Here is a 26,533-nt window from a genome sequence, read left to right on the forward strand (position 1 = left end):
CTCTATCGGCCTTAACCAGGCAACCCATTCTTACCCGAGGCGGCCCGCTCCCCTCACCCCAACCCAACCGGTCTCCGAGACCACCCCTCAACACAATACGGTCGGCACTTTCGATTGCGACCCCCATACATACTGAGTCTCAGACTCAACCCCTTTTGCATGTCCCCTCCAAAGGACACCACTTCAAATACGACTCGGGCACAGTCTTTAGCCGTTGCTCCTGGGACCGACGACCCCACCCATCCTTATCTGACCTACCGGTCACCACTCCTCAATTCCTCGCTGCCTGACAACCAGATGCCCGAGGACCCATATTCGACTCACCCCCCTCGCTTTCACCCCTGACGCTGTTGCGGTTGGCCTTTCCTGCCTTCGTGCGCGTGGTTTCCCAGTCCTGTTAAGGTTCGTCCACAGATATGACACCGGGAACGTTGGTAATGATATCGTTTCGATTGAACGCCATGTTTAGGATTGTGCTCGCTAATGCAGTTGACGGAGAAGTTTGGGGTTCTTACTTATTTACTACGGGGAGGTTTCTTTGTTGTCGCTTAGATTCTGCTTACCTGTACCACTTGTTATTCGCGCCCTCTTCGTGCGCTGTTTTTCTCTTTTATTATGTACGTGGTTCTTGTAGCTGCGGTAGTTAGTTTTGTACTTTGTTTTTTGTTTTCGGGTTAGTCGGTGGAGGTTGTAGTCGGGTAGTTAGGTGTGCGATAAGCTTCGGCTTCTAAGCAATATAAGTTTCTTCTTCTTCTTCTTCTGTATTCATTCGGCTCGCTAAGGCTCGCAAAAACTTCCTGATAACAAATCTCGCTTCGAAATTATCGTATACTTTACTTGCTCTACCTTTTACTTCTCATCACTTTGGTTTACCCTGGTATACCATACCAGGCTGAGCCTCCTCGTCCCTGACCGTACGGTCGCGTTTGTTGCTCTAAGCGAAAGAAACCCAACGAAAACTGGCTTCTAGCGAAGAATTCTCCAGTCTTGACCTCCCGAAAGGAAGGAAAAGAAACTTATCCGAAACATCAATCTACGCCGCCAGAAGAACCGGACATTCAGTCATGTCGCAGCAAGCTTCACTCCAGTCCTTTTTCACCCAATCTTCCCCACAAGGGACAGCCCCCTCACAGAACAGGAACACTCAGGATCCCGACCCAACCCCATCCGGAATACAGGAACAGGAATTCTCCTCGACCTTCGCAACAGAATCTGACTACAACGACCCTTACCAACCGAGAATTGACTATCTCTATCCGAGCACTATCCCCCATACTACTCACACCCAGACAGACCTAAACTACATCACCTGGGCCATTAGACATGCAACCAGCCGGATCTGCCCGCCCTCCGACAGGATTGAAATCCTCGAGGAGCAATCGATTACACTCCGGAGAACAGTGGAAATACTGAAACACCAAATCGAGGCACAAACAATGATGATTACCAACATGCATTCGGCGATCCATTCTCTCCTCAACAAACCCCAACCGCAGCAACAACAGCAACAGCAACAACCACAACAACCGCAACAGAGACAAAGAACGGCCCCTCCAGCGGCCCCCCAAACAGTCCCCCAAGCAGCGCCACAGGCAGCTCCTCAGGCCCCCCCACCCACACCTCCCCAACAAGCCCCACCCCGTGGATGGAAAGCAGGCACCTGGGCCGCCGTGGCCTCGGCAGCCGTCCCTGCTCAGAAATTCCAGGTGGTCGAAAGAAAGAAGCCTGCAAAGCCAAAAGCGGATCCCATCTTCAAACCAGAGTATACCAAAATCAACAGAGAAATCATTGTTGAAACCACTGCCCCATCCGACGTCAACCCCTCCGAGATCAGGACTCTGGTCAACGCAAGAATCAAGGACGAATCCTGCCACTTCATCTCAGCAAGGAGAACAGCCAAGGATAACTTCATCCTAGAAACAAAGTTCATTACCCCCGCAACAAAGGCAATGGAATATGCCAAAGAAATTGAGGAGGCCCTCCTCACCCTACAAGTACCGGTCGCCAACATCCGTGCAAACTCCAAATGGTCAAAGTTCCTTCTCCACGGAATCCCCACAACGGTCGGGGAGGGCATCGAGGCAGGACAATTGGTAGCATCCGAAATCAGAAGCAACTATGGAGAGAACTTCCAACTGGCCCAGGTTCCCCGCTGGATCTCCAGAGCAGAGACTCGAATGGAGAAAATCCACTCATCAATGGTCATCGCGCTCCCAGGACAAATCACAACGGAAACACTAGGAGTTAAATTCCTATCTCTTTTTAACCGAAGCTGCTATATCGAGGCCTTCCTCCCAACCTTCCCAGACACCCAGTGTGCGAAGTGCCTCGAATACGGCCACCGCCAGGAGAAATGCAAGAACAATGGGAAATGCGGCCACTGCGCCGGAGATCACCTCACCAGCTTCCACCCATGTAATGAATGCCAGGGAGGATATAAATGCACCCACACCCCAATCAGATGCCTGAACTACAAAGGAATCCATAAGCCCTCCGACCCAGCATGCCCCGAAAGGGTCAAACGCCGATTCCTCAACAAAGGAAAAGAAAACGCCCCACCCGCTCAAGACCCACCTGCCGCACCCGTCCAAGAGTTACTCCCAATAGTCCAAGTACCAGCTACCGCCCCGGTCGAAGCCACACCCGTTCCCGAAGACGACCAACACATGACGAATAATGCCTAGACACCGAACCACCGCGCTCGCACACCAACTTAACTGTGCACGGAGCGAACTAATCACCAAGGCGGCGGTGGAGGAAGCGGAAACAGACTCTAGTATTTATTTCCTATTATTACAAGAACCATGGACCTCAACAGAGGGATACCCACCAGAATCAAATCTCTTTTACCTTTTTACAGCCAGCAATACCAATACAAAATGCGCAACATATGTCCGTAAACACACCAACCTTAAACCAAAACACCACTACACACATGACAATTTCATAGTTTCGATCACGGTAGAAATCCAGAACAAGAAAACCCAAATCCTAAACATATACTCCCCAGGCCGAAGTGGCCCCTTCGCCCAAATAGCAAACACAATCCAAACCCTCGACAATTCCCTAGTAATGGGAGACTTCAACTGCCACCACCAAATGTGGTACGGAGTAACCTCACATGAATACAGGAACAACATTCGAGCAGACCGCGTCAATGGTGCACGGCTAAAACAGTGGATAACCCGACAGAAACTGACCCTCCTGAACGAGCCAGGAGTCTATACGCACTTCCCTAGAGACAGAGGGAAAAGGCCCACAATCATCGACCTTGCATTTGTAAAAGGCCCAACACTTGACCACAACCTACGATGGAGCACTGAACCCTACGGAGCGGGCTCAGACCACGGGAGAACCTCTGTCCATATACACCTGGAAAAACCACCCTTTGTACCAAGACGAATGTGGCGACAAACAGACTGGAAGCTATTGGATAACCACATATCAAATCTTTCCCTCCCCGCAGAGGCATGGGAAACCAAGGAATGTACGGAACAAACGGTCGAATTCTTCCTAGAACTGGTCAAGTCAACAATCAACATAGTAACACCACTCTCGAAGGAGGGCGTAAGGGCCAATTCCTGGTGGACAGACGAAATGAAACAGATGAAGGCAAAGGTAAACTCGGCAGAAAGAAAGGCAAGAAATACAAAAAAACCCAACCATGTGGAGGAGCACCGGAAGGTATGCAGAGAATGGACAGTCATGATCCGGAAAGCAAAAGCGGACCAGCGGGAAAAGACGTTGAACGAAGCGAAAGGTAGTGAGGTCTGGAGAATCCTAAACGCAGGAAGGAGAAGAGACACAATCATACCAACCATACAAGGTGAAGAAACGTTTGCAGGGAAGTGTCAAGCTCTAAGAGCCCAACTCTTCCCCTCAAAACGGACGTCCCCCGACCACCCCCCTCTAAACATTAGACCCCCCTCTTTTGACCTTAGCAACACTTTCGACACAGTCACCCCCGAAGAACTCAAGAAAGCAATCGACTCCTGCCCAGCGCACTCGGCGACCGGCCCGGATGGCATCCCCTATACCTTTATCAAAGCAATAGTTAAAGCGAACACAACTCTAATCCAAGACATGTTCTCCGCCATGCTTCGGCACGGAGTACATCCAGCGGAATGGAAAATAGCAAAATGCATCCCGATCCCGAAACCCGGCAAGGCAAATCATCACGAAGCAAAAGCCTATCGGCCCATCTCCCTTCTACAATGCTTCAGCAAAATCCTGGAAAAAATAGTGGCTCAAAGACTCTGCACCGCTGGAGAAATCCTAGGCACACTCTCAGCGAATCAATTTGGAGGAAGATCAACCATCTCAGCAGTCGACGCCCTCTTAAGAACCCTAACACCAGTACAACAAAACCTACTACTGAAGAACAGCACCGGAGTCGCCCGGCGGGACAGACCAGCGATCCTAACCAACAATATTCAAGGAGCATTTAACTGTGTAGACCACCTACTCCTCGCAGAAATCATGCACCAGCAAAAATTCCCCACCTACCTAACAGAATGGTGCAAGGAATTCAACACCGGCAGAAAACTACAGTTCCAATTTAACCATGAACTAGAGGAACCACAGCCCTATGAATCTGGAGTCCCGCAAGGTAGCCCCATGTCCCCGGTACTATTTATGATATATGCCGGAGTAATCCTGGACCCAACAAGCAGCCCGAAAGAGATGGACACTACATACATCGATGATGATGCGCTGGTGCAAATATCCAAAACACCAGGCTTCATAATCAAAAGAATGGAGGAACGAATGAAAGAAAGACTAATAAAAGCCGAGCCACTCCAAATTAAATACGACCCGGACAAATCTGACCTGATCTTCTTCCGCCCCACCACATCATCTGTACAACAACCACGACTTCCAGTCAAAATCAACAACACCGCTATATACCCCAAAGAGAGGCTGAAATATGTAGGAGTCTGGATAGATCCGACCCTCTCCTTCCGGCCCCATATCGAAGCAGCAATCGCAAAAGGCCTGAAAGCCCTCCACCAAATCCGAAATACTGCCCGCCTGCCAGGCACAACAGTTAAGACAATCCACCACCTAATAACACAAGGCTTCCTTCCAAGTCTGCTCTACGGATCCGAGGCTTGGTGGACTGGCGCAGACCACATTATAAGATCCCTCGAACCACTATACAATGAAGCTGCCTGGGTCATCACAGGCCTACCACGATGGACCAAGAGAGCTAAACTCCTCCGAGAAGCAGGCCTACCCCCCCTAGAACACCTCCTGACATATCGCTCAAGAAAGTACGGAACCAGAATACTTTGCACCGATGCAACCCACCCCAACAATGAATCCCTGATCGAGCTCCTCCCATACAAAGAAGCAAACATCAAAGGGACAGGCCTGCACCGAATCGCCTCCCTCTTACTCCCATACCAAACCCCCGGAAATATGAGAGACAAGTGGAATCAAAACAAACTATTACGCGACCATCTGTTAGAAGAATGGAATACACAACCAATACCTAACTACCACCATCGGGGGGAATTCCGCCCCCCTCCCAAGATTGCGAAACTTACCCTTACAGAAACGAAAAAGGTATTTCGAATCCGATGTCAAACCACCCGAATCGACAAACATGCAGTAAATACAGACCCCGAACCATGCCAGTGTGGCATGGAAAACTCAGCGAAACATACACTTATGGAATGCCCAGCGTGGGCTCGAATCCGCGCCCCTCTGATAGAGAAAATCCCCGGAGCGATGACCTGGGAAAACTGGATGTTCAAAAACCTGAAAACGGACCACATCCTACAATTTGCAAAGAAATCTCAACTCTCGAAATGGTACGAGTCGGGGGAGGCGGAGGCGGACCTGGAAGAGGGGATGGAAGAAAACAATTAGGGACGGGACTAGGAAGGGTAGTTTCCTTTTACCTTTATTCTCGCTTTTGTTTTTTAATTTTTCGATGGATCCAGCGCCTGAGTCCGCTGAGATATGTTATTTTCCTTGTCGTTGGATTTCTTTGGTGGTGTGTTGTCTTTGAAAGTCCTTGTCTTTGTTTGTGTTTGTTTTGTTCTTGTTTGTTCGTGTTCGTTGTTCGTTGTTTTTCTTTTCGTTTCTTTTCTGTTTTGGTTTTTGTTTTAGGCGGTCGGGTCGGCGTGCGATAAGTCTTGTACTTCAAAGCAATATAAGTTTCTTATTCTTCTTCTGTATTCTACGCTACGAATATTACTTTGTTCTATACTACGTCATAGGGTTCATCCTGATTCTTTAATCAGGAAGTACCGTCCCATAGTCCATAGTCCTGACACCTTCATACTACATCTCGTCTTCGGTTGTATTCCTTAGCATCACAGTCCATCGTCTATAGTCCCCGTGATAGTCTGACGTCACCACGAATGCTCCCGCAAATGATTTCAGAGCACTCACCAATGCTCATATATGTAACGTGGGTCTATGGACGAGGGACTATAGTGCCAAGGAATACAACCGAGGCAAGAACGTTGTAGAATATATTCGTGACTATGGACTATGAGGTGATTCAATCCTGATCGGAGATCCAAGATGAGCCCTATGACGTAGCGTAGAACAAAAGTAATATTCGTGGAATAAATACAGAGGTTGCGTAAAGAAAGAAGGAAAGAGAGAAAACCAATAAAAGCACGAAGCAACGCCCCCTTATATATCCAACCATAGTCCAATAATGACTAATACCTCCGCGTAATAGAAACTAAAAGAACATAACAGAAATCCCGATTACAAATCCTAATCCCATTACACAATACCTCTTCGTTTCGTACCAATCTATTACTTTAGCCGAAGTACATAGATGCCGTTACAGACCACGCCCCCCTCTAAGGCCTACCTCCTGGTAGGCTTAGGCTTCTCTGGATAGCGCTCGTGGAATCGTTTAACGATATCAGGTGAATGCTCAAGGTCCGATAGTGGTTGCCAGGAGGCTTCATCATATCCTCTATATCGTACTAAGAACTCAAACCTTCCTCTTCGTTTCCTCGAATCCAAAATATCTTCGACTTCCCATTCTTCTTCTCCTTCGATCTCAACCGGAGGTGGTGGCGACTGTTGTTGTCCAGGTAAAGGATTACCTGCTTCAGGAGACAATAATGAGACATGAAATACTGGATGTATTTTCATCGACCGGGGAAGTTCCAATTCGTAAGCATAGGGATTAACGATCCGTTTAATACTATAGGGTCCAATACGTTTCCAATCGAATTTCTTAGAAGGTCGCTTCGTTAGAATATGACGTGTCGATAGGAAAACTTTATCTCCCAAATTGTAACGAGGGGCTGGAGTTCGATTCGCATTGGCGGATTCTTCTTGTATTCTTTGTGCTCGGAACATTTCGTCTTTTAGAAATCCCACTATCTCTTCCATTTCCCGTGCGATGCTATTAGCTTGGTCCTCCGCAGTGGTCCTACCATGTTCTAAAAGGCCAAAGGTCATTCTTGGATTTCTTCCCAAATTGGCATAAAACGGGGAGACCTTTGTTGTTTCGGAGGCATGATTGTTTGTCGCAAACTCAGCCATTGGTAACATTCGAGCCCAATCATCCTGTTGGTAGGAAACATAGCTTCGGAGGTACTGTTCCATTATGGCATTGATTCTTTCCGTTTGTCCGTCTGTTTGAGGATGAAATGCGGTAGAGAATTTTGGTAATATTTCTAGACGGTTACAAAGTGACCTCCAGAATTCTGCAACGAACTGTGTTCCTCGATCTGATACAATAGTATCTGGTAGTCCGTGTAGCTTCCAAACATTATCGATACATAGCCTCGCTACTTCTCTCGAATCCACTTCTTTGGTTGTTGGTATCAAATGTCGCATTTTGGTTAACCTATCAACCACGACCAAGATTGCATCATATCCCTCACTCTCAGGAAGATCGGTAACAAAATCCATTGACACATCCGTCCACGGTCCATCAGGTATTGGCATCGGACGAAGTACCCCATAGGGTGCATTTCGAGGCGCCTTACTACGGATGCACACATTGCAATTTTTAACATATTGATCGACGTATCTTCGCATCTGTGGCCAATAATATTCTCGACTTAGGAGTTCTAAGGTCTTCGCTCTACCTGGATGTCCTGCCGATAGTTTGTCATGGTGTTCTTTTAGAAGCCTCAGCCGAAGATCGTTGTCCTCTGGTACATATAGTGCGCCTCGATAAAGCAACCGACCGTTGTTGTCTTCCGTACATTCGGCAAGCGAAATTTTATTCGAGTGGCGAACGCCATTCCGAAGCATGGTGAGGATCTTGTTTGGAAAACTATCAACTTGGTAAGCTTTTAAAAATAACTCCTCTACAGTGGACGCTCCTTCAGCGGATTCATTTGACAAAGAACCCGCGAACAAACTTAGCTTTGTACTCAAATTTTTTCGCTTCAAAATCACTTGACTCTGATGCGTCAACCGTTCATCCCCCTCTTTAGGTAGGTCACCTGACCTTCTAGTCAATGCATCTGGTTTCGCTCCTTGTTTTCCTGGCCGAAATTGTATAACAAAATCGAAGCGTGAAAGGAATTCAGACCAACGAGCTTGTCGACGATTTAATAGTTTTGTTGTCATAAAATATTCAAGATTCCGATGGTCGCTAAAAACTTCAATTGGAAATTGAGCTCCCTCCAGGTGATGTCGCCATTCTTCAAAGCATCGTATAATTGCCAAAAGTTCCTTATCATAGATTTCATAGTTGCATTCTGCAGGAGAATGTTTTTTGGAAAAGAAAGCGACTGGATGTAGGATTCCTTTATCATCACGTTGAGATAGGATTCCTGCTGAAACATAATCAGATGCATCGGTTTCTATTACAATCCTCCGATCCGGATCAAAATGAACTAGTGTCGGTGCCGTTGTAAACATCTTTTTCAAAGTTTGAAATACTTCCTCCCTATCATCCGTCCATTCGAATTTAACGTTTTTCTTTGTCAAGGCTGTAAGTGGAGCAACAATTTTCGAATATCCGAGAATAAATCGTCGATAGAAATTTGCAAATCCTAGAAATACTTGAACATCATGAAGGTTCGTCGGTGTAGACCATTCCAAAACATCGATAACTTTCTTTGGGTCCATTCTATTTCCATTTGGGGTAAGGATTAAGCAAAGATATTTCGTCTCTTGAACCATAAATTCATATTTTTCAGGTTTAAGGTGAACATGATTCTCATCAAGTACCTTTAAAACCTTTCGGATGTGTTCCTTATGTTCTAATAGAGTTTCGGAGTAGATAAGGATATCGTCTAAATATGCCGTTACGAATTGGTCGAGATAGGGGCGTAAGATATCATTAATCCAATGTTGAAATGTAGCAGGGGCATTAGCTAATCCAAACGGCATTACTGTATGTTCGAAATGTCCATATCGAGTTCGGAATGCCGTCTTCCACTCATCCCCCTCCGCTATTCTAATCTGATTATATCCCCAACGTAAATCCAACTTAGTATAGTATTGTGCTCTTGACAACTTGGCTAGGGTTTCCTTTAACAATGGTAACGGGTATCGATTTTTGATTGTGATTGCATTTAATCCTCGATAATCGACACAAAGTCGAAGGGTTCCATCGCTTTTCTTCACAAACAGTATAGGTGCTCCCGCTGGTGATTCACTAGCCCGAATGAATCCTTTGGGTAAATTTTCATCAAGATATTCCCGTAGTGCTTTCAACTCGATTTGAGACAATCCATATATAGGTCCATATGGTGGTCGTTTACCTTCTTCCAGTACTATTTCAATATCATGGGACGGTCGATGTGGTGGAAGGATTGAAGCGTCATATTCTTTGAACATATGGAGACGATGATGAAACTCCTTTGGTACTAACTTTTCGATGTTGATGGTAGATTTTTCGGTTGCTGAAACGATAACTGTATGGTGTTCCGGTAAAGGAATCGAGATACCATAAGCAATAACCGCAGTTCTACTAAGTGAACAGTGTTGACAACAGTTCCGAGAGTCAAAAATAAGTAGATTTTCTTTTGGTCGAATTGTAACATCATGACGTCGCATCCAAGGTATCCCCATTACGACTGGATAGTGTCCTAACTTCGTTACAAAACATGGCGCAATTTCCTGATGACCATGAATGTCTAGCGAGACATCGACAATATGGGTAATTTTTCCTGATTTGATAGGTCTTCCGTCTATAACGTCTACATGGCGAGGTATTTTAAGGGGGGTCATTATAAGATTGTTGTGGCGTGCAAAAGATTCGTCAATGAAAGCGTATCCTGATGCTCCGGTATCAATAAGAGCGTAGGTGGGGATGAAAGAATTTTTATTCTGCGAAATCGAACAAGTTACTACAAGTTGGTTTCCATCCATTTCCTCCTCTGATACCGAAAAACCAGAAATACACATCCTAGAAAAATCCTTAAACGGTCCCTGAGCTAAGCCACTTAGTGCAGGGACAAATCTTTTGCCGACTCATTATCGCTTCCATCGTTTTCCTCCACCGTCAATGCTGCTCCCCTCATCACAGGTCTTCTTGGTTGATTTCCAGTTGCCCTCGCCTGGGGGCAATCCCTAACCATATGTCCAACACCTCCGCAATAGAAACATCGGCCCTCAACTAAGCGGGCATTTCTTTCGGCAGGGGAGGGGCGACGACGTCCTCCAGATAGATCCATTGGTACATCACCTCCCGGGCGGGACGAGGGATGACTTTCCGTAGCAGGTACATTAGCGACTGGGGCGGCGGCACGGGGAGCAGGAACAGGATTTACTGGTGGGGGACGAGGGGCCGGGGTAGTAGTAACATTCCAAGGTTTTTTACTTCCTCGTTTAGCCTCCGCCGCACGACGACGATTATCCAACCGTTGTAAGAGTGTCGCACAGGCATCTACCGTCGCAGGAGTGTCATGGTGTATCATCGATTCATCGAGTTCCCCATTAATACCTTCCATTAAAGCCTCAATCCGAGAGGCTTCATCCATACCTGACTCAGCAGCATATCGTTGGAACTCAGCGAAATAGTCGGCGAACGTTCGATTTCGTTGACGGATGTTTCGGAGATTCCTCCTAGCCGTGCGCATCCGATCGGGGTCCCCAAAAGCAGTGTCCAAAATCTCATAAAACCGTATCATAGAGGGCAAGGTAATACCTTCTTCCCCGACATACTGTAAGAACTGATTGGCAGCAACGCCTTCCAGTCTACTGAACGCATAGGATAATTTCGATTGTAGGGTGGGATAGCGATCGGTATTTCCCAATAACTTAATTTTCATTTGTTGTTTGAATAGGTGTAATCTTTCTCGATCACGATCTCCCCTGAACACTTCAGGATCCGGAAGTTTCTCTGACCGATAGGTAGTATCTGTAGCGGGTGGTACTGGGGGTGCAGGTGGAACATTGTCCTCGGCGGGTGCTCCCCCAGAGGTAACAGGTTGAACAGCAGTCTGTTGGGCTCGAGCAGCAGCAAGATCTTGTTCAAACATTCTTCTTGCCCTCTCAGCCTCCGCTTCTAACTCTTGTAAATCCGTTGCATATTGAGCAAGACCATGTTGACACTGTTGGAGAAGCGCATAGGCTTCAATTCCAACAACTTCATCAACCTGTGGGTGCGCTTTGAAAAGGGCTTGGAGGCTATTGCTGAGTTGTTGATAATCAATAGATACGTGCTCCGACATTGTAAACTATGGTGTTGTATTGGTTGGCGATAGAGGACGCAACCTACGTGTAACGTGGGTCTATGCACGAGGGACTATAGTGCCAAGGAATACAACCGAGGCAAGAACGTTGTAGAATATATTCGTGACTATGGACTATGAGGTGGTTCAATCCTGATCGGAGATCCAAGATGAGCCCTATGACGTAGCGTAGAACAAAAGTAATATTCGTGGAATAAATACAGAGGTTGCGTAAAGAAAGAAGGAAAGAGAGAAAACCAATAAAAGCACGAAGCAACGCCCCCTTATATATCCAACCATAGTCCAATAATGACTAATACCTCCGCGTAATAGAAACTAAAAGAACATAACAGAAATCCCGATTACAAATCCTAATCCCATTACACAATACCTCTTCGTTTCGTACCAATCTATTACTTTAGCCGAAGTACATAGATGCCGTTACAATAGAGCTACCAAAGCATCCGTAGTAATACCACCCAAGGTGAGGCAACCCCTCACTTAGACCCCTTTGAATTGATACGCTTTCGTCAAAGTCTAGGTAGGCACCACCAGTCCCTCAAATGATATCTCACGTGGGTACCCTTCACGCCACTATACGGTCAGGCGCGGGATACTGACACGAGCACTGTCGTGTATACTGGTGATGACTACTAAACCTTTGACGAACGTGTATGTATCTGTCGATTCGTGAAAGGCATACTAGCCTTGAGGTTGAGGCCATGGTATGGCTCGTCTGAAAAGCTCAATGTCCATGCATAAGCAGCAAACATGGACTGGAAAAAGGTGCAGGATGACTTTACTGATCTGAAGACCAATACCTGCCTACCACGCCCTCCTGGAGCGGGCTTGCTGGATAGTCAGACTCAGATACTGAGCGGCCAAAACTTTAACTCCTTCTTCCAATCCGCATGCTTAGCAGAACGACACGAATTTCGAATTAGGAGTCCAATTGTGGCTAACTTTCCTAGAGCACTCATGAATGCCCTCACGGCATTCACTATAGAGAACTCACGACTGCCTTGGGAGCATTCAAATTGGAGCACTCACGACTGCTCTCACAGCATTCAACTAAATTCATTCCACGTACGCAAGTCTATCCTAGTATTTATCAACCAATTGCCAGCCTCTACCTCAAACAAATGGGCCATTCCCAATATACTCCGAATATTCACGACCCATATCCTCTTCCTCCTCCTCCTACATACCTTCAGCAGCCCATGTGAGCTATCAGCAATACCACAATCCTTTCCTTCGAGCAGCTCTACTATACATAGCCTATGGGCTCACCCCGTACAGTCCCGCACCTTGGACAAAGCCTCCACACGTCCTGGTAAGCGTCCCCGAAACACTCCCCACTGCTCTGAGGAAGCTACCAACACCCATGCTCAATCCTTTCTTATTTTCCCCTTCCTAAAAGACGCGTTTCCAGTACACCTAATGTTGTGGACCTTCTACACCTCATGTCTTTGGAAGATTGGTATCGGAAGCTGCAAACATGTGAACATCTCTACCCGCCGCTCTAAAATGCTCTCAGAGCTCCCGGTGAAGCTTTGAGAGTATCCCGCATCCTCTGCATACTCTTTTATCAGGGTGTACAAGGTGATATGGCTTATTTGCAGTGCATCTACAATATTGAAAAGTCTTTCCGATTTCGCGGAGGGGTTGCAAAGACGCTTTAGAGGCAGTCGGCCTTCTACTATTGGTCATTCATTTGACATTTTTCTACGATCTTCGATTTTGAAAATGTTAAGTAACTTCTTTAGGTTATCTCGATGGCTCCAAAGAATGTCGTCAGTACTCTCAGGACCCCAACGATGTCTTTCAGATTCAGAATCCGAATCTCTAATACCAATCCTCGCCCCCCATAGTACAGTATCTGCGTCGCAGCATCGACCTTGTTCGATGCTCTGTATGCCTCTTTTACCTGACGCACATGGGCGAGCTCGCTGATGTCAGTGAAGTACTGAGGAATGCTCTCAAAGCGCTCAACATGTTCCCGAGAGTGCGTTAACACGTGCAATTTGATGAAGTTGAAGTGAGATCTTTCCCGGATCTCACGGATCTCCTCTGTAACGGCAGATATGTATTTCGGCTAGGTAATAGATTGGTACGAGACGAGGAGGTATTGTGCAGTGGGATTAGGATTTGTAATGATGATTTCTGTTATGTTCTTTTAGTTTCTGTTACGCGGAAGTATTAGTCATCATTGGACTATGGTTGGATATATAAGGGGGCGTTGTTTCGTGCTTTTGTTTGTTTTCTCTCTTTCCTTCTTTCTTTACGCAACCTCTGTATTCATCTTGCTCGCTAAGGCTCGCAAAGAACTCTCTGATAACAAACCTCGCTTTAAAAACACTTTATTTTATTCCTCTCGGTTTACCCTGGTATACCATACCAGGCTGAGCCACTTCGTCCCCGATCGTACGGTCGCGTTTTGTTGTTCCAAGCGAAAGAAACCTACGAAAACTGGCTTCCAGCGAAGAATTCTCCAGCCTTGACCTCCCGAAAGGAAGGAAAAGAAACCTATCCGAAACATCACTCTACGCCGCCAGAAGAACTGGACATTCAGTTATGTCGCAGCAAGCTTCGCTCCAATCCTTCTTCACCCAGTCTTCCCAGCAAGGGACAGCCCCCTCGCAGAACAGGAACACCCAGGTTCCCGACCAAACCCCATCCGGAGCTCAAGAACAGGAATTCTCCTCGACCTTCGCAACAGAATCAGACTACAACGACCCATACCAACCGAGAATTGACTACCTCTACCCGAGCGTTGTCCCCCAGGACACTCACACCCAGACGGACCTGAACTATATTACCTGGGCCATCAGACATGCCACCAGCCGAATCTGCCCACCCTCCGACAGGATTGAAATCCTCGAAGAGCAAACAACTACACTCCGGAGAACAGTGGATACACTGAAGCACCAAATCGAGGCGCAGACAAATATGATTACCAATATGCATTCAGCGATCCATCTTCTCCTCAACAAACAACCACAACCGCAACAACCGCAGCAACCACAACAAAACCAACAACAGCAACAACAGCAACAACAGCGAAAACCACAACAACCGCAGGGACAGAGAATGCCCCCTCCAGCGGTCCCCCAAACAGTTCCCCAAGCAGCGCCTCAGGCAGCTCCTCAGGCCCCCCTACCCGCACCCCCCCAACAAGCCCCACCCCGTGGATGGAAAGCAGGCACCTGGGCCGCCGTGGCCTCGGCACCCGGTCCTGCTCAAGGAAATTTCCAGGTTGTTGAGAGAAGAAAGAAGTCCGCAAAGCCAAAAGCGGACCCTCTCTTCAAGCCAGAATATACCAAAATCAACAGAGAAATCATTGTTGAAACCACTGCCCCATCCGACGTCAATCCCTCCGAGATCAGGACCCTAGTCAATGCAAGAATTCAGGACGAATCCTGCCACTTCATTTCAGCAAGGAGAACACCCAAGGACAACTTTATCCTGGAAACAAAATTTGTCACCCCAGCAACAAAGGCAATGGAATATGCCAAAGAAATTGAGGAGGCTCTCCTCACCCTACAAGTACCAGTCGCCATTATCCGGGCAAACTCCAAATGGTCAAAGTTCCTTATTCACGGAATCCCTACAACGGTCGGAGAAGGCGCCGAGGCAGGACAACTGGTAGCATCCGAAATTAGAAGCAATTATGGAGATAATTTCCAACTTGCCCAGATTCCCCGCTGGATCTCCAGAGCAGAGACTCGAATGGAGAAAACCCACTCATCAATGGTCATCGCGCTCCCAGGACAAATCACAACGGAAACACTAGGAGTTAAATTCTTATCTCTTTTTAACCGAAGCTGCTATATCGAGGCCTTCCTCCCAACCTTCCCAGACACCCAGTGTGCGAAGTGCCTCGAATACGGCCACCGCCAGGAGAAATGCAAGAACAATGGGAAATGCGGCCACTGCGCCGGAGATCACCTCACCAGCTTCCGCCCATGTAATGAATGCCAGGGAGGATACAGATGCACCCACACCCCAATCAGATGTCTGAACTGTAAAGGAATCCATAAGGCCTCCGACCCAGCATGCCCCGAAAGAGTCAAACGCCGATTCCTCAACAAAGGAAAGGAAAACGCCCCACCCGCTCAAGACCTACCGGCCGCACCCGTCCAAGAGTTGCTTCCGATAGTTCAAGTACCAGCCACCGCCCCAGTCGGAGCCACACCCGTTCCCGAAGACGACCAACACATGACAAATAATGCTTAGGCCTCGAACCACCGCGCTCGCACACCAACTCAATTGTGCACGGAGTGAACTTATCACCAAGGCGGCGGTAGAAGAAGCGGAAACAGACTCTAGTATTTATTTCCTATTATTACAAGAACCATGGACCTCAGCAGAGGGATACCCACCAGAATCAAATCTTTTTTATATTTTTACGGCCAGCAACACCAATACAAAATGTGCAACATACGTCCGCAAACATGCCAACCTCAAACCAAAACACCACTACACACACGATAATTTCATAGTATCGATTACGGTAGAAATCCAAAACAAGAAAACCCAAATCCTAAATATATACTCCCCAGGCCGAAGTGGCCCCTTTGCCCAAATAGCAAAAACAATCCAAACCCTCGACAATTGCCTAGTAATGGGAGACTTTAACTGCCATCACCAATTGTGGTACGGAGTAACATCACATGAATACAGAAACAACATCCGAGCAGACCGCGCCAACGGTGCACGGCTAAAACAATGGATAACTCGACAGAAACTGACCCTCCTGAACGAACCAGGCGTCTTTACGCACTTCCCCAGAGACAGAGGGAAAAGGCCTACAATTATCGACCTTACATTTGTAAAAGGCCCAACTCTCGACCATAATCTACGATGGAGCACTGAACCCTATGGAGCGGGCTCAGACCACGGGAGAACCTCCGTTCACTTACACTTGGAAAAACCACCATTCGTACCAAGACGGATGTGGCGACAAACAGACTGGAAGCTCTTGGAGAACCATATGTCAAACATTTCCCTCCCTGCAGAGGCATGGGAAACCAAGGAACATACGGAACAAACCGTCGACTTCTTCCTAGAACTGGTCAGGGCAACAATCAGTATAGTAACACCACTCTCGAAGGAAGGAGTAAGAGCCAACTCCTGGTGGTCAGAGGAAATGAAACAAATGAAGGCAAGGGTAAACGCGGCAGAAAGGAAGGCGAGAAATACAAAGAAACCCAACCACGCGGAGGAGCACCGGAAGGCATGCAGAGAATGGACAGTCATGATCCGGAAAGCAAAAGCGGACCAGCGGGAAAAGACGATGAACGAGGCGAAAGGGAGTGAGGTCTGGAGAATCCTGAATGCAGGAAGAAGAAGAGACACAATCATACCAACAATACAAGGTGAAGAAACGTTTGCGGGGAAGTGTCAAGCTCTAAGAGCCCAACTTTTCCCCTCAAAACGGACGTCCCCCGACCACCCCCCCCTAAACATTAGACCCCCTTCTTTTGACCTTAGCAACACCTTCGACATAGTCACCCCCGAAGAACTTAATAAAGCAATCGACTCCTGTCCAGCGCACTCGGCGACCGGCCCGGATGGCATTCCTTACACCTTTATTAAAGCAATAGTCAAAGCAAATACAACTCTAATCCAAGACATGTTCTCCGCCATGCTCCGGCACGGTGTACACCCAGCGGCATGGAAAATAGCTAAGTGTATCCCGATCCCGAAACCCGGTAAAGCGAATATCACGGGGACTGTAGGCAATAGACTGTAGTGCCAAGGAATACAACCTAAGTAGTGACGTAGACGTAGACGTGGAGGTATACTTTGACTATGGACTATGGGGTGGCTCTACCTGGTATGGTAAACAGGTTGGAGCCCTATGACGTAGTGCGGACAAAGAATAGTATTCGTGGAATAAATACAGAGGTTGCATAAAGAAGAAAGAAGAGAAGGAAAACAAATAAAAGCACAAGACAACGCCCCCTTATATATCCAGCCATAGTCCAATGATGACTAATATCTTCGCGTAACAGAAACAAAAAGAACATAACAGAAATCCCCATTACAAATCCTAATACCATTACACAATACCTCCTTTCCTCGTTCCAGTCTATCACCTAGTCAAAGATACATAGCTGCCATTACAGACCACGCCCCCCTCTAAGGCCTACCTCCTGGTAGGCTTAGGCTTCCCTGGATAACGCTCATGGAATCGTTTAACGATATCAGGTGAATGCTCAAGGTCCGATAGTGGTTGCCAGGAGGCTTCATTATATCCCGTATATCGTACCAAATACTCAAATCTTCCTCTTCGTTTCCTCGAATCCAAGATATCCTCGACCTCCCATTCTTCCTCTCCTTCGATTTCAACCGGAGGTGGTGGCAACTGTTGTTGTCCCGGTAAAGGATCATTCGCATCGGGTGACAATAGCGAAACATGAAATACTGGATGAATTTTCATTGACCGGGGAAGTTCCAACTCGTAAGCATAGGGATTAACAATGCGCTTAACGTTATAAGGTCCAATACGTTTCCAGTCGAATTTCTTGGAAGGTCGTTTTGTTAGAATATGACGGGTCGATAGGAAAACTTTATCTCCTAGATGGTATCGAGGAGCTGGGGTCCGATTCCTATTGGCTGATTCTTCCTGTATTCTTTGCGCCCGAAACATCTCATTCCGTAAGAAGTCGATGATATCTTTCATTTCTCGCGCAATGCTATTAGCTTGATCTTCCGCCGTCGTTCTACCATGTTCCAAAGGCCCAAATGTTATTCTAGGATTCCTTCCCGAATTAGCATAAAAGGGGGAAACTTTTGTTGTTTCGGAAACGTGGTTGTTGGTTGCAAATTCAGCCATCGGTAGCCATCGGACCCAGTCGTCTTGTTGATAGGAAACATAGCTTCGGAGGTATTGTTCCATTATGGCATTGATTCTTTCTGTCTGTCCATCTGTTTGGGGGTGGAATGCCGTAGAGAACTTTGGCGAGATTTCCAGTCGATCACAAAGGGACTTCCAAAATTCCGCAACGAACTGTGTTCCTCGATCGGATACCATAGTGTCGCGTAATCCATGTAGTTTCCAGACGTTATCAATATATAGCTTTGCTACTTCCCGTGAATCCACCTCCTTTGTCGTTGGTATCAGATGCCGCATTTTGGTTAGTCTATCTACTACGACCAAAATCGCATTATACCCATCACTCTCAGGAAGATCAGTCACAAAATCCATCGAGACATCTGTCCAGGGCCCATCGGGGATTGGCATGGGGCGAAGTACTCCATAAGGTGCATTGTGTGATGCCTTGCTACGGATGCACACATTGCAATTCCTGATATACTGATCGACGAACTTCCGCATCTGTGGCCAGTAATATTCTCGACTTAGGAGCTCCAGAGTCTTCGCTCTACCCGGATGTCCTGCAGATGGTCTGTCATGGTGTTCTTTTAAAAGCCTTAGTCGAAGGTCATCGTCGTCTGGTACATATAGCATGCCTCGATAAAGTAGCCGACCGTTGTTATCTTCTGTACATTCGGCGAGTGAAATCTTATTCGAGTGACGAACGCCGTTCCGGAGCATAGCGAGGATCTTATTTGGGAAACTATCCACTTGGTAAGCTTTTGAAAATAACTCCTCTACAGTGGACGCTCCTTCAGCGGATTCATTTGACAAAGAACCCGCGAACAAACTTAGCTTAGTATCCAAATTTTTTCGCTTCAGAATCACTTGACTCTGATGTGTCAACCGTTCATCCCCCTCTTTAGGTAGGTCACCTGACCTCCTAGTCAATGCATCTGGTTTTGTTCCTTGTTTTCCTGGTCGAAATTGTATAACGAAATCGAAGCGTGAAAGAAATTCGGACCAACGGGCTTGTCGACGATTTAACAATTTTGTTGTCATAAAATATTCAAGATTCCGATGGTCGCTAAGAACTTCAATTGGAAATTGAGCTCCCTCCAGGTGATGTCGCCATTCTTCGAAACATCGTATAATTGCTAAAAGTTCTTTATCATAGATTTCGTAATTGCATTCTGCAGGAGAATGTTTCTTGGAAAAGAAAGCAATTGGATGTAGGATTCCTTCGTTATCACGTTGAGATAGGATTCCTGCTGAAACATAGTCGGATGCATCGGTTTCTATCACAATTTTTCGATCCGGATTAAAATGAGCTAGGATTGGCGCCGTTGTAAACATCTTTTTCAAAGTTTGAAATGCTTCCTCCCTTTCATCCGTCCAATCAAATTTAATATTCTTCTTCGTCAAGGCTGTAAGTGGAGCAACAATTTTCGAATATCCTAAAATAAATCGCCGATAGAAATTTGCAAATCCTAGAAATACTTGAACATCACGAAGATTTGTCGGTGTGGTCCATTCCAAAATATCAATAACCTTCTTTGGGTCCATTCTATTTCCATTCGGAGTAAGAATTAAACCGAGATATTTCGTTTCCTGAACCATAAATTCACATTTTTCAGGTTTAAGGTGAACATGATTCTTATCAAGTACCTTTAGAACCTTTTGAATGTGTTCTTTATGTTCTGGTAGAGTTTCGGAATAGATAAGGATATCGTCTAAGTATGCCGTTACGAATTGGTCGAGATAGGGACGTAAAATATCATTGATCCAATGTTGAAATGTTGCAGGAGCGTTAGCTAATCCAAATGGCATTACTGTGTATTCGAAATGTCCATATCGAGTTCGAAATGCCGTTTTCCATTCATCTCCCTCCGCTATCCTGATTTGATTATATCCCCAACGTAAATCCAATTTTGTATAGTATTTTGCTCTTGACAACTTAGCTAGGGTTTCCTTTAACAATGGTAATGGATATCGATTTTTGATTGTAATCGCATTTAGGCCTCGATAGTCAACACAAAGTCGAAGAGTTCCATCGTTTTTCTTTACGAACAATATAGGTGCTCCCGCTGGTGATTCACTGGCCCGAATGAATCCTTTAGGTAAGTTTTCATCAAGATATTCCCGTAGTGCTTTCAACTCAATTTGAGACAATCCATATATAGGTCCATATGGTGGTCGTTTACCTTCTTCCAGTACTATCTCGATGTCGTGGGATGGTCGATGTGGTGGGAGAATCGAAGCATCGTATTCTTTGAACATATGGAGACGATGGTGAAACTCTTTCGGTACTAATTGTTCAATGTTGACCGTAGATTTTTCGGTTGCTGAAACAATGACCGTATGGTGTTCCGGTAAGGGAATCGAGATACCATGAACAATAACTGCAGTTCCATTGAGTGAACAGTATTGACAACAGCTTCGAGAGTCAAAAACAAGTAGATTTTCTTTTGGTCGAATCGTAACATCATGTCGTCGCATCCAAGGTATCCCCATCACAATCGGATAATGTCCTAACTTCGTTACAAAACATGGCGCAACTTCCCGATGACCATGAATGTCTAGCGAGACATTGACAATGTGGGTAATTTTTCCTGATTTGATAGGCCTTCCATCTATAACGTCTACATGGCGGGGTATTTTGAGGGGGGTCATTGTAAGATTGTTGTGGCGTGCAAAAGATTCATCAATAAAAGCATATCCTGATGCTCCGGTATCAACAAGGGCGTAGGTAGGTATGAAAGAATTTTTATTCTGTGAAATCGAACAAGTTACTACAAGTTGATTTCCATCCATTTCCTCCTCTGATACCGAAAAACCAGAAATACACATCCTAGAAAAATCCTTAAATGGTCCCTGGGCTAAGCCACTTAGTGCAGGGACAAATCTTTTGCCGACTCGTTATCGCTTCCGCCATTTTCTTCCACCGTCAACGCTGCTCCTCTCATAACAGGCCTCCTTGGTTGGTTTCCCGTTGCCCTCGCTTGGGGGCAATCCCTAACCATATGTCCAACACCTCCGCAATAGAAACATCGGCCCTCAACTAAGCGGGCGTTTCTTTCGGCAGGGGTAGGGCGACGACGTCCTCCAGACAGATCCATGGGTACATCACCTCCAGGACGGAACGAGGGGTGATTCTCAGTGGCAGGTGGGTTGGCAGCAGGGGCAGCAGGACGGGGAACAGGAACAGGATTTGTTGGTGGGGGACGCGGAGCCGGGGTCGCAGTAGTAGTCCAAGGTTTTTTACTACCTCGCTTAGCTTCCGCTGCGCGTCGTCGGTTATCCAACCGTTGCAAGAGTGTTGCACAACCATCTACCGTTGCAGGAGTTTCATGGTGTATCATCGATTCATCCAGTTCCCCATTAATTCCTTCCATCAAAGCCTCAATCCGAGAGACTTCATCCATACCCGACTCAGCAGCATACCGTTGAAATTCAGCGAAATAATCGGCAAAGGTTCGAGTGCGTTGTCTGATGTTTCGAAGATTCCTTCTAGCTGTACGCATTCTATCGGGGTCTCCAAAAGCTGTATCCAGAATCTCATAAAACCGTGTCATAGAGGGTAAGGCAATACCTTCTTCTCCCATGTACTGTAAGAACTGATTGGCAGCAGCGCCTTCCAATCTGCTGAACGCGTATGATAGTTTAGACTGTAGTGTGGGATAGCGATCGATGTTTCCTAGTAGCTTAATTTTCATTTGTTGTTTAAATAAGTGTAACCTTTCTCGATCACGATCCCCTCTGAACACGTCGGGGTCTGGGAGTTTCTCCGACCGATAGGTGGTACCTGTAACTGGGGGTGCTGGGGGTACAGGTGGAGCATTGTTTCCAATAGGTTCTTCGTCAGGGGCCACAACCTCAACAGCAGTTTGTTGAGCTCGGGCAGCAGTAAGATCTCGTTCAAACATCCTTCTTGCCCTCTCAGCTTCCGCTTCTATCTCCTGTAAATCCGTTGCATATTGGATAAGACCATTTTGACACTGTTGAAGAAGCGCATAAGCTTCAGCTCCGACAACGTGATCGACCTGTGGATGCGCTTCAAAAAATCTTTGGAGATTATCATTGAGTTGTTGATAATCGACATGGACACGTTCCGACATTGTAGACTATGGTGTTGTATTGGTTGGCGATAGAGGATGCAACCTACGTATCACGGGGACTGTAGGCAATAGACTGTAGTGCCAAGGAATACAACCTAAGTAGTGACGTAGACGTAGACGTGGAGGTATACTTTGACTATGGACTATGGGGTGGCTCTACCTGGTATGGTAAACAGGTTGGAGCCCTATGACGTAGTGCGGACAAAGAATAGTATTCGTGGAATAAATACAGAGGTTGCATAAAGAAGAAAGAAGAGAAGGAAAACAAATAAAAGCACAAGACAACGCCCCCTTATATATCCAGCCATAGTCCAATGATGACTAATATCTTCGCGTAACAGAAACAAAAAGAACATAACAGAAATCCCCATTACAAATCCTAATACCATTACACAATACCTCCTTTCCTCGTTCCAGTCTATCACCTAGTCAAAGATACATAGCTGCCATTACAGCGAACTATCATGAAGCAAAAGCCTACCGGCCCATTTCCCTTCTACAATGTTTCAGCAAAATCCTGGAGAAGATAGTGGCCCAAAGACTCTGCACCGCTGGAGAAATTCTAGGCACACTCTCAGCGAATCAATTTGGAGGAAGACCAACCATCTCGGCAATCGACGCCCTGCTGAGAACCTTAACACCAATACAACAAAACCTACTACTGAAAAACAGTACCGGAGTCGCTCGGCGAGACAGGCCAGCGATCCTAACCAATGACATCCAAGGAGCATTTAACTGCGTCGACCACCCACTCCTCGCGGAAATCATGCAACAACAAAAATTCCCTACCTACTTAACAGAATGGTGCAAGGAATTCAATACAGGCAGAAAACTACAGTTCCAATTCAACCATGAGCTAGAAGAGCCACAGCCCTATGACTCTGGAGTGCCGCAAGGTAGCCCCATGTCCCCGGTGCTATTTATGATCTATGCTGGAGTAATCCTGGACCCAACAAGCAGCCCGAAAGAGATGGACACTACTTACATCGATGACGATGCGCTGGTGCAAATATCCAAAACACCAGGCTTCACAATCAAGAGAATGGAGGAACGAATGAGAGAGAGACTAATAAAAGCGGAGCTACTCCAAATTAAATACGACCCGGATAAATCCGACCTGATCTTCTTCCGGCCCACCACATCATCCACACAACAACCACGACTTCCGGTCAAAATTAACAACATCAATATACACCCCAAGGAAAGGCTGAAATATGTAGGAGTCTGGATAGATCCGACCCTCTCCTTCCGGCCCCACATCGAAGCAGCGATCGCAAAAGGCCTTAAAGCCCTCCACCAGATTCGTTACACAGCCCGCCTGCCAGGCATAACGGTTAAAACAATCCATCACATTATAACACAAGGCTTCCTCCCGAGCCTACTCTACGGATCCGAGGCTTGGTGGACTGGCGCAGACCACATTATAAGATCCCTCGAACCACTATATAATGAAGCGGCCCGGATCATCACCGGCCTACCACGATGGACCAAAAGAGCTAAACTCCTCCGAGAAGCAGGCCTACCCCCCTTAGAACATCTCCTGACATATCGCTCAAGAAAGTACGGAACCAGAATACTTTGCACCGATGCAACCCACCCCAACAATGAATCCCTGATCGAGCTCCTCCCATACAGAGAAGCAAATATCAAAGGAACAGGCCTACACCGAATCGCCTCCCTACTACTCCCATACCAGACCCCCGGAAATGCGAGAGATAAGTGGAACCAAAATAAACTACTACGCGACCACCTGTTGGAAGAATGGAACACACAATCAATACCGAACTACCACCACCGGGGGGAATTCCGCCCCCCCCCCAAGTTAGCGAAACTCACCCTTACGGAAGCAAAAAAGGTATTTCGAATCCGGTGCCAAACCACCCGAATCGACAAACACGCAGTACATACAGACCCCGAACCATGCCAGTGTGGTATGGAAAACTCGGCGAAACACATACTTATGGAATGCCCAGCGTGGGCTCGAATCCGCACCCCTCTGATAGAGAAGATCCCCGGAGCGATGACCTGGGAAAACTGGATGTTTACAAACCTGAGAACGGACCTCATCCTACAATTTGCAAAACAATCTCAACTCTCGAAATGGTACGAGTCGGCGGAGGCGGAGGCGGACCTGGAAGAGGGGATGGAAGAAAATGATCAGGAACGGGATTAGGAAGGGTGGTTTCCTTTTACTCTTTAATTTTGTTTTATTTTGTCTTGATGGATCCAGCGCTCGAGTCCGCTGAGATATGCTATTTCTCCTTGTCGTTGGGTTTTCTGGCCGAAGTGTCGTTCTGGAATTTCCTTGTTATTGTTTGTGTTTGTGCTTGCTTTGTTCTTGTTTTGTTCGTTTGTGTTTTGCGTTTGCGTTTGTTGTTTTTCCTTCTTTCTTTTGTTCGGTTCGTGTTTGAGGCGGTTGGGTCGGCGTGCGATAAGTCTTGTACTTCAAAGCAATATAAGTTTCTTCTTCTTCTTCTGTATTCATTCGCTCGCCTCTGGCTCGCGATGGATTTCTTCCCCCCCGAGATGGAGTTATACTGATTCTCGAATTGCTTCGGTCCCTGAACTTCCCTCGCTCGACACCCCCCATTCTTTGCTCGTTCGGTGCCCTCACGGGATGCGTCCACCGTTCACCCCTCGCCAAAACGACGGCCACCGCCAGACGGTCGTTCCCCCTCCTTACTTTCACTCATCGCACGAGTGATCCCACACGTCGGGTACGCACACTGTCAGTAATCTCCAGTCAGCGAGAACCTACTGCCAAAGCGCTCGACAGCCCGCGAAGTTAGCGACCTCTCGGTCGCGAAACTATCGTCAAATTTTTTACCCGAGGTCCCGTGACCTTACCCCTCTTTATCGGCCTTAACCAGGCCACCCACTTTTACCCGAGGCGGCCCGCTCCCCTCACCCCAACCCAACGGGTCTCCGAGACCACCCTCAACACAATACGGTCGGCACTTTCGATTGCGACCCCCATACATACTGAGCCTTCGGCTCAAACCTTTTTGCATGTCCCCTCCAGAGGACACTACTTCAACTACGACTCGGGCACAGTCTTTAGCCGTTGCTCCAGGGACCAACGACCCCACCCATTCTTACTTGACCTACCGGTCACCACTCCTTAACTCCTCGCTGCCTGACAACCAGACGCCCGAGGACCCACTCTTACACCACCCCCCTCGCTTCCACCCTGACGCTGCGGCGGTTGGCCTTTCCTGCCTTCGTGCACGTGGTTTCCCAGTCCTGTTAAGGTTTGTCCACAGATATGACACCGGGAACGTTGGTAATGATATCGTTTCGATTGAACACTACGTTTAGGATTGTGCTCGCTTATGTAGTTGACGGAGAAGTTTGGGGTTCATTCTTACTACGGGGAGGTTTCTTTGTTGTCGCTTAGATTCTGCTTACCTGTACCACTTGTTATTTGCGCCCTCTTCGTGCGTCGTTTACTTTTATTTATGTACGTAGTTCTTGTAGCTGCGGTAGTTAGTTTTTGTACTTTGTTTTTGCTTTCGGGTTAGTCGGTGGAGGTTGTAGTCGGGTAGTTAGGTGTGCGATAAGCTTCGGCTTCTAAGCAATATAAATTTCTTCTTCTTCTTCTTCTTCTGTATTCATTCGCTCGCCTCTGGCTCGCGATGGATTTCTTCCCCCCCGAGATGGAGTTATACTGATTCTCGAATTGCTTCGGTCCCTGAACTTCCCTCGCTCGACCCCCCCCATTCTTTGCTCGTTCGGTGCCCTCACGGGTCGCGTCCACCGTTCACCCCTCGCCAAACCAGCGGCTACCTTCGAAAGCCGCCTCCGCCCCTCCTTACTTTCACTCATCGCACGAGTGATCCCACAGGTCGGGTACGCACACTGTCAGTAATCTCCAGTCAGCGAGAACCTACTGCCAAAGCGCTCGACAGCCCGCGAAGTTAGCGACCTCTCGGTCGCGAAACTATCGTCAAATTTTTTACCCGAGGTCCCGTGAC

General features: G+C 47.0%; 4 protein-coding genes across 4 annotated transcripts; all 4 read right to left on the reverse strand.

The window, feature by feature from the left end:
• Positions 1-6,834: 6,834 nt before the first annotated feature.
• H6S33_001247 (uncharacterized protein) lies at positions 6,835-10,317 on the reverse strand (the record flags this gene model as incomplete). The annotated part of the gene is made up of 1 exon (XM_044832604.1): positions 6,835-10,317. The coding sequence occupies one exon, from the start codon at positions 10,315-10,317 to the stop codon at positions 6,835-6,837; it is 3,483 nt and encodes a 1,160-aa protein (XP_044694214.1).
• A 74-nt stretch (positions 10,318-10,391) lies between these two features.
• On the reverse strand, positions 10,392-11,621 carry H6S33_001248 (uncharacterized protein; the record flags this gene model as incomplete). Its single annotated transcript, XM_044832605.1, has 1 exon — positions 10,392-11,621. One exon carries the CDS (start codon positions 11,619-11,621, stop codon positions 10,392-10,394), a length of 1,230 nt encoding a protein of 409 aa, XP_044694215.1.
• A 6,151-nt stretch (positions 11,622-17,772) lies between these two features.
• H6S33_001249 (uncharacterized protein) lies at positions 17,773-21,255 on the reverse strand (the record flags this gene model as incomplete). The annotated part of the gene is made up of 1 exon (XM_044832606.1): positions 17,773-21,255. One exon carries the CDS (start codon positions 21,253-21,255, stop codon positions 17,773-17,775), a length of 3,483 nt encoding a protein of 1,160 aa, XP_044694216.1.
• A 74-nt stretch (positions 21,256-21,329) lies between these two features.
• H6S33_001250 (uncharacterized protein) lies at positions 21,330-22,559 on the reverse strand (the record flags this gene model as incomplete). Its single annotated transcript, XM_044832607.1, has 1 exon — positions 21,330-22,559. One exon carries the CDS (start codon positions 22,557-22,559, stop codon positions 21,330-21,332), a length of 1,230 nt encoding a protein of 409 aa, XP_044694217.1.
• Positions 22,560-26,533: the final 3,974 nt, after the last annotated feature.

Source organism: Morchella sextelata (genome assembly GCF_020137385.1).
Source record: "Morchella sextelata strain SCLS chromosome Unknown scls_10, whole genome shotgun sequence".
Taxonomy (NCBI): domain Eukaryota; kingdom Fungi; phylum Ascomycota; class Pezizomycetes; order Pezizales; family Morchellaceae; genus Morchella; species Morchella sextelata.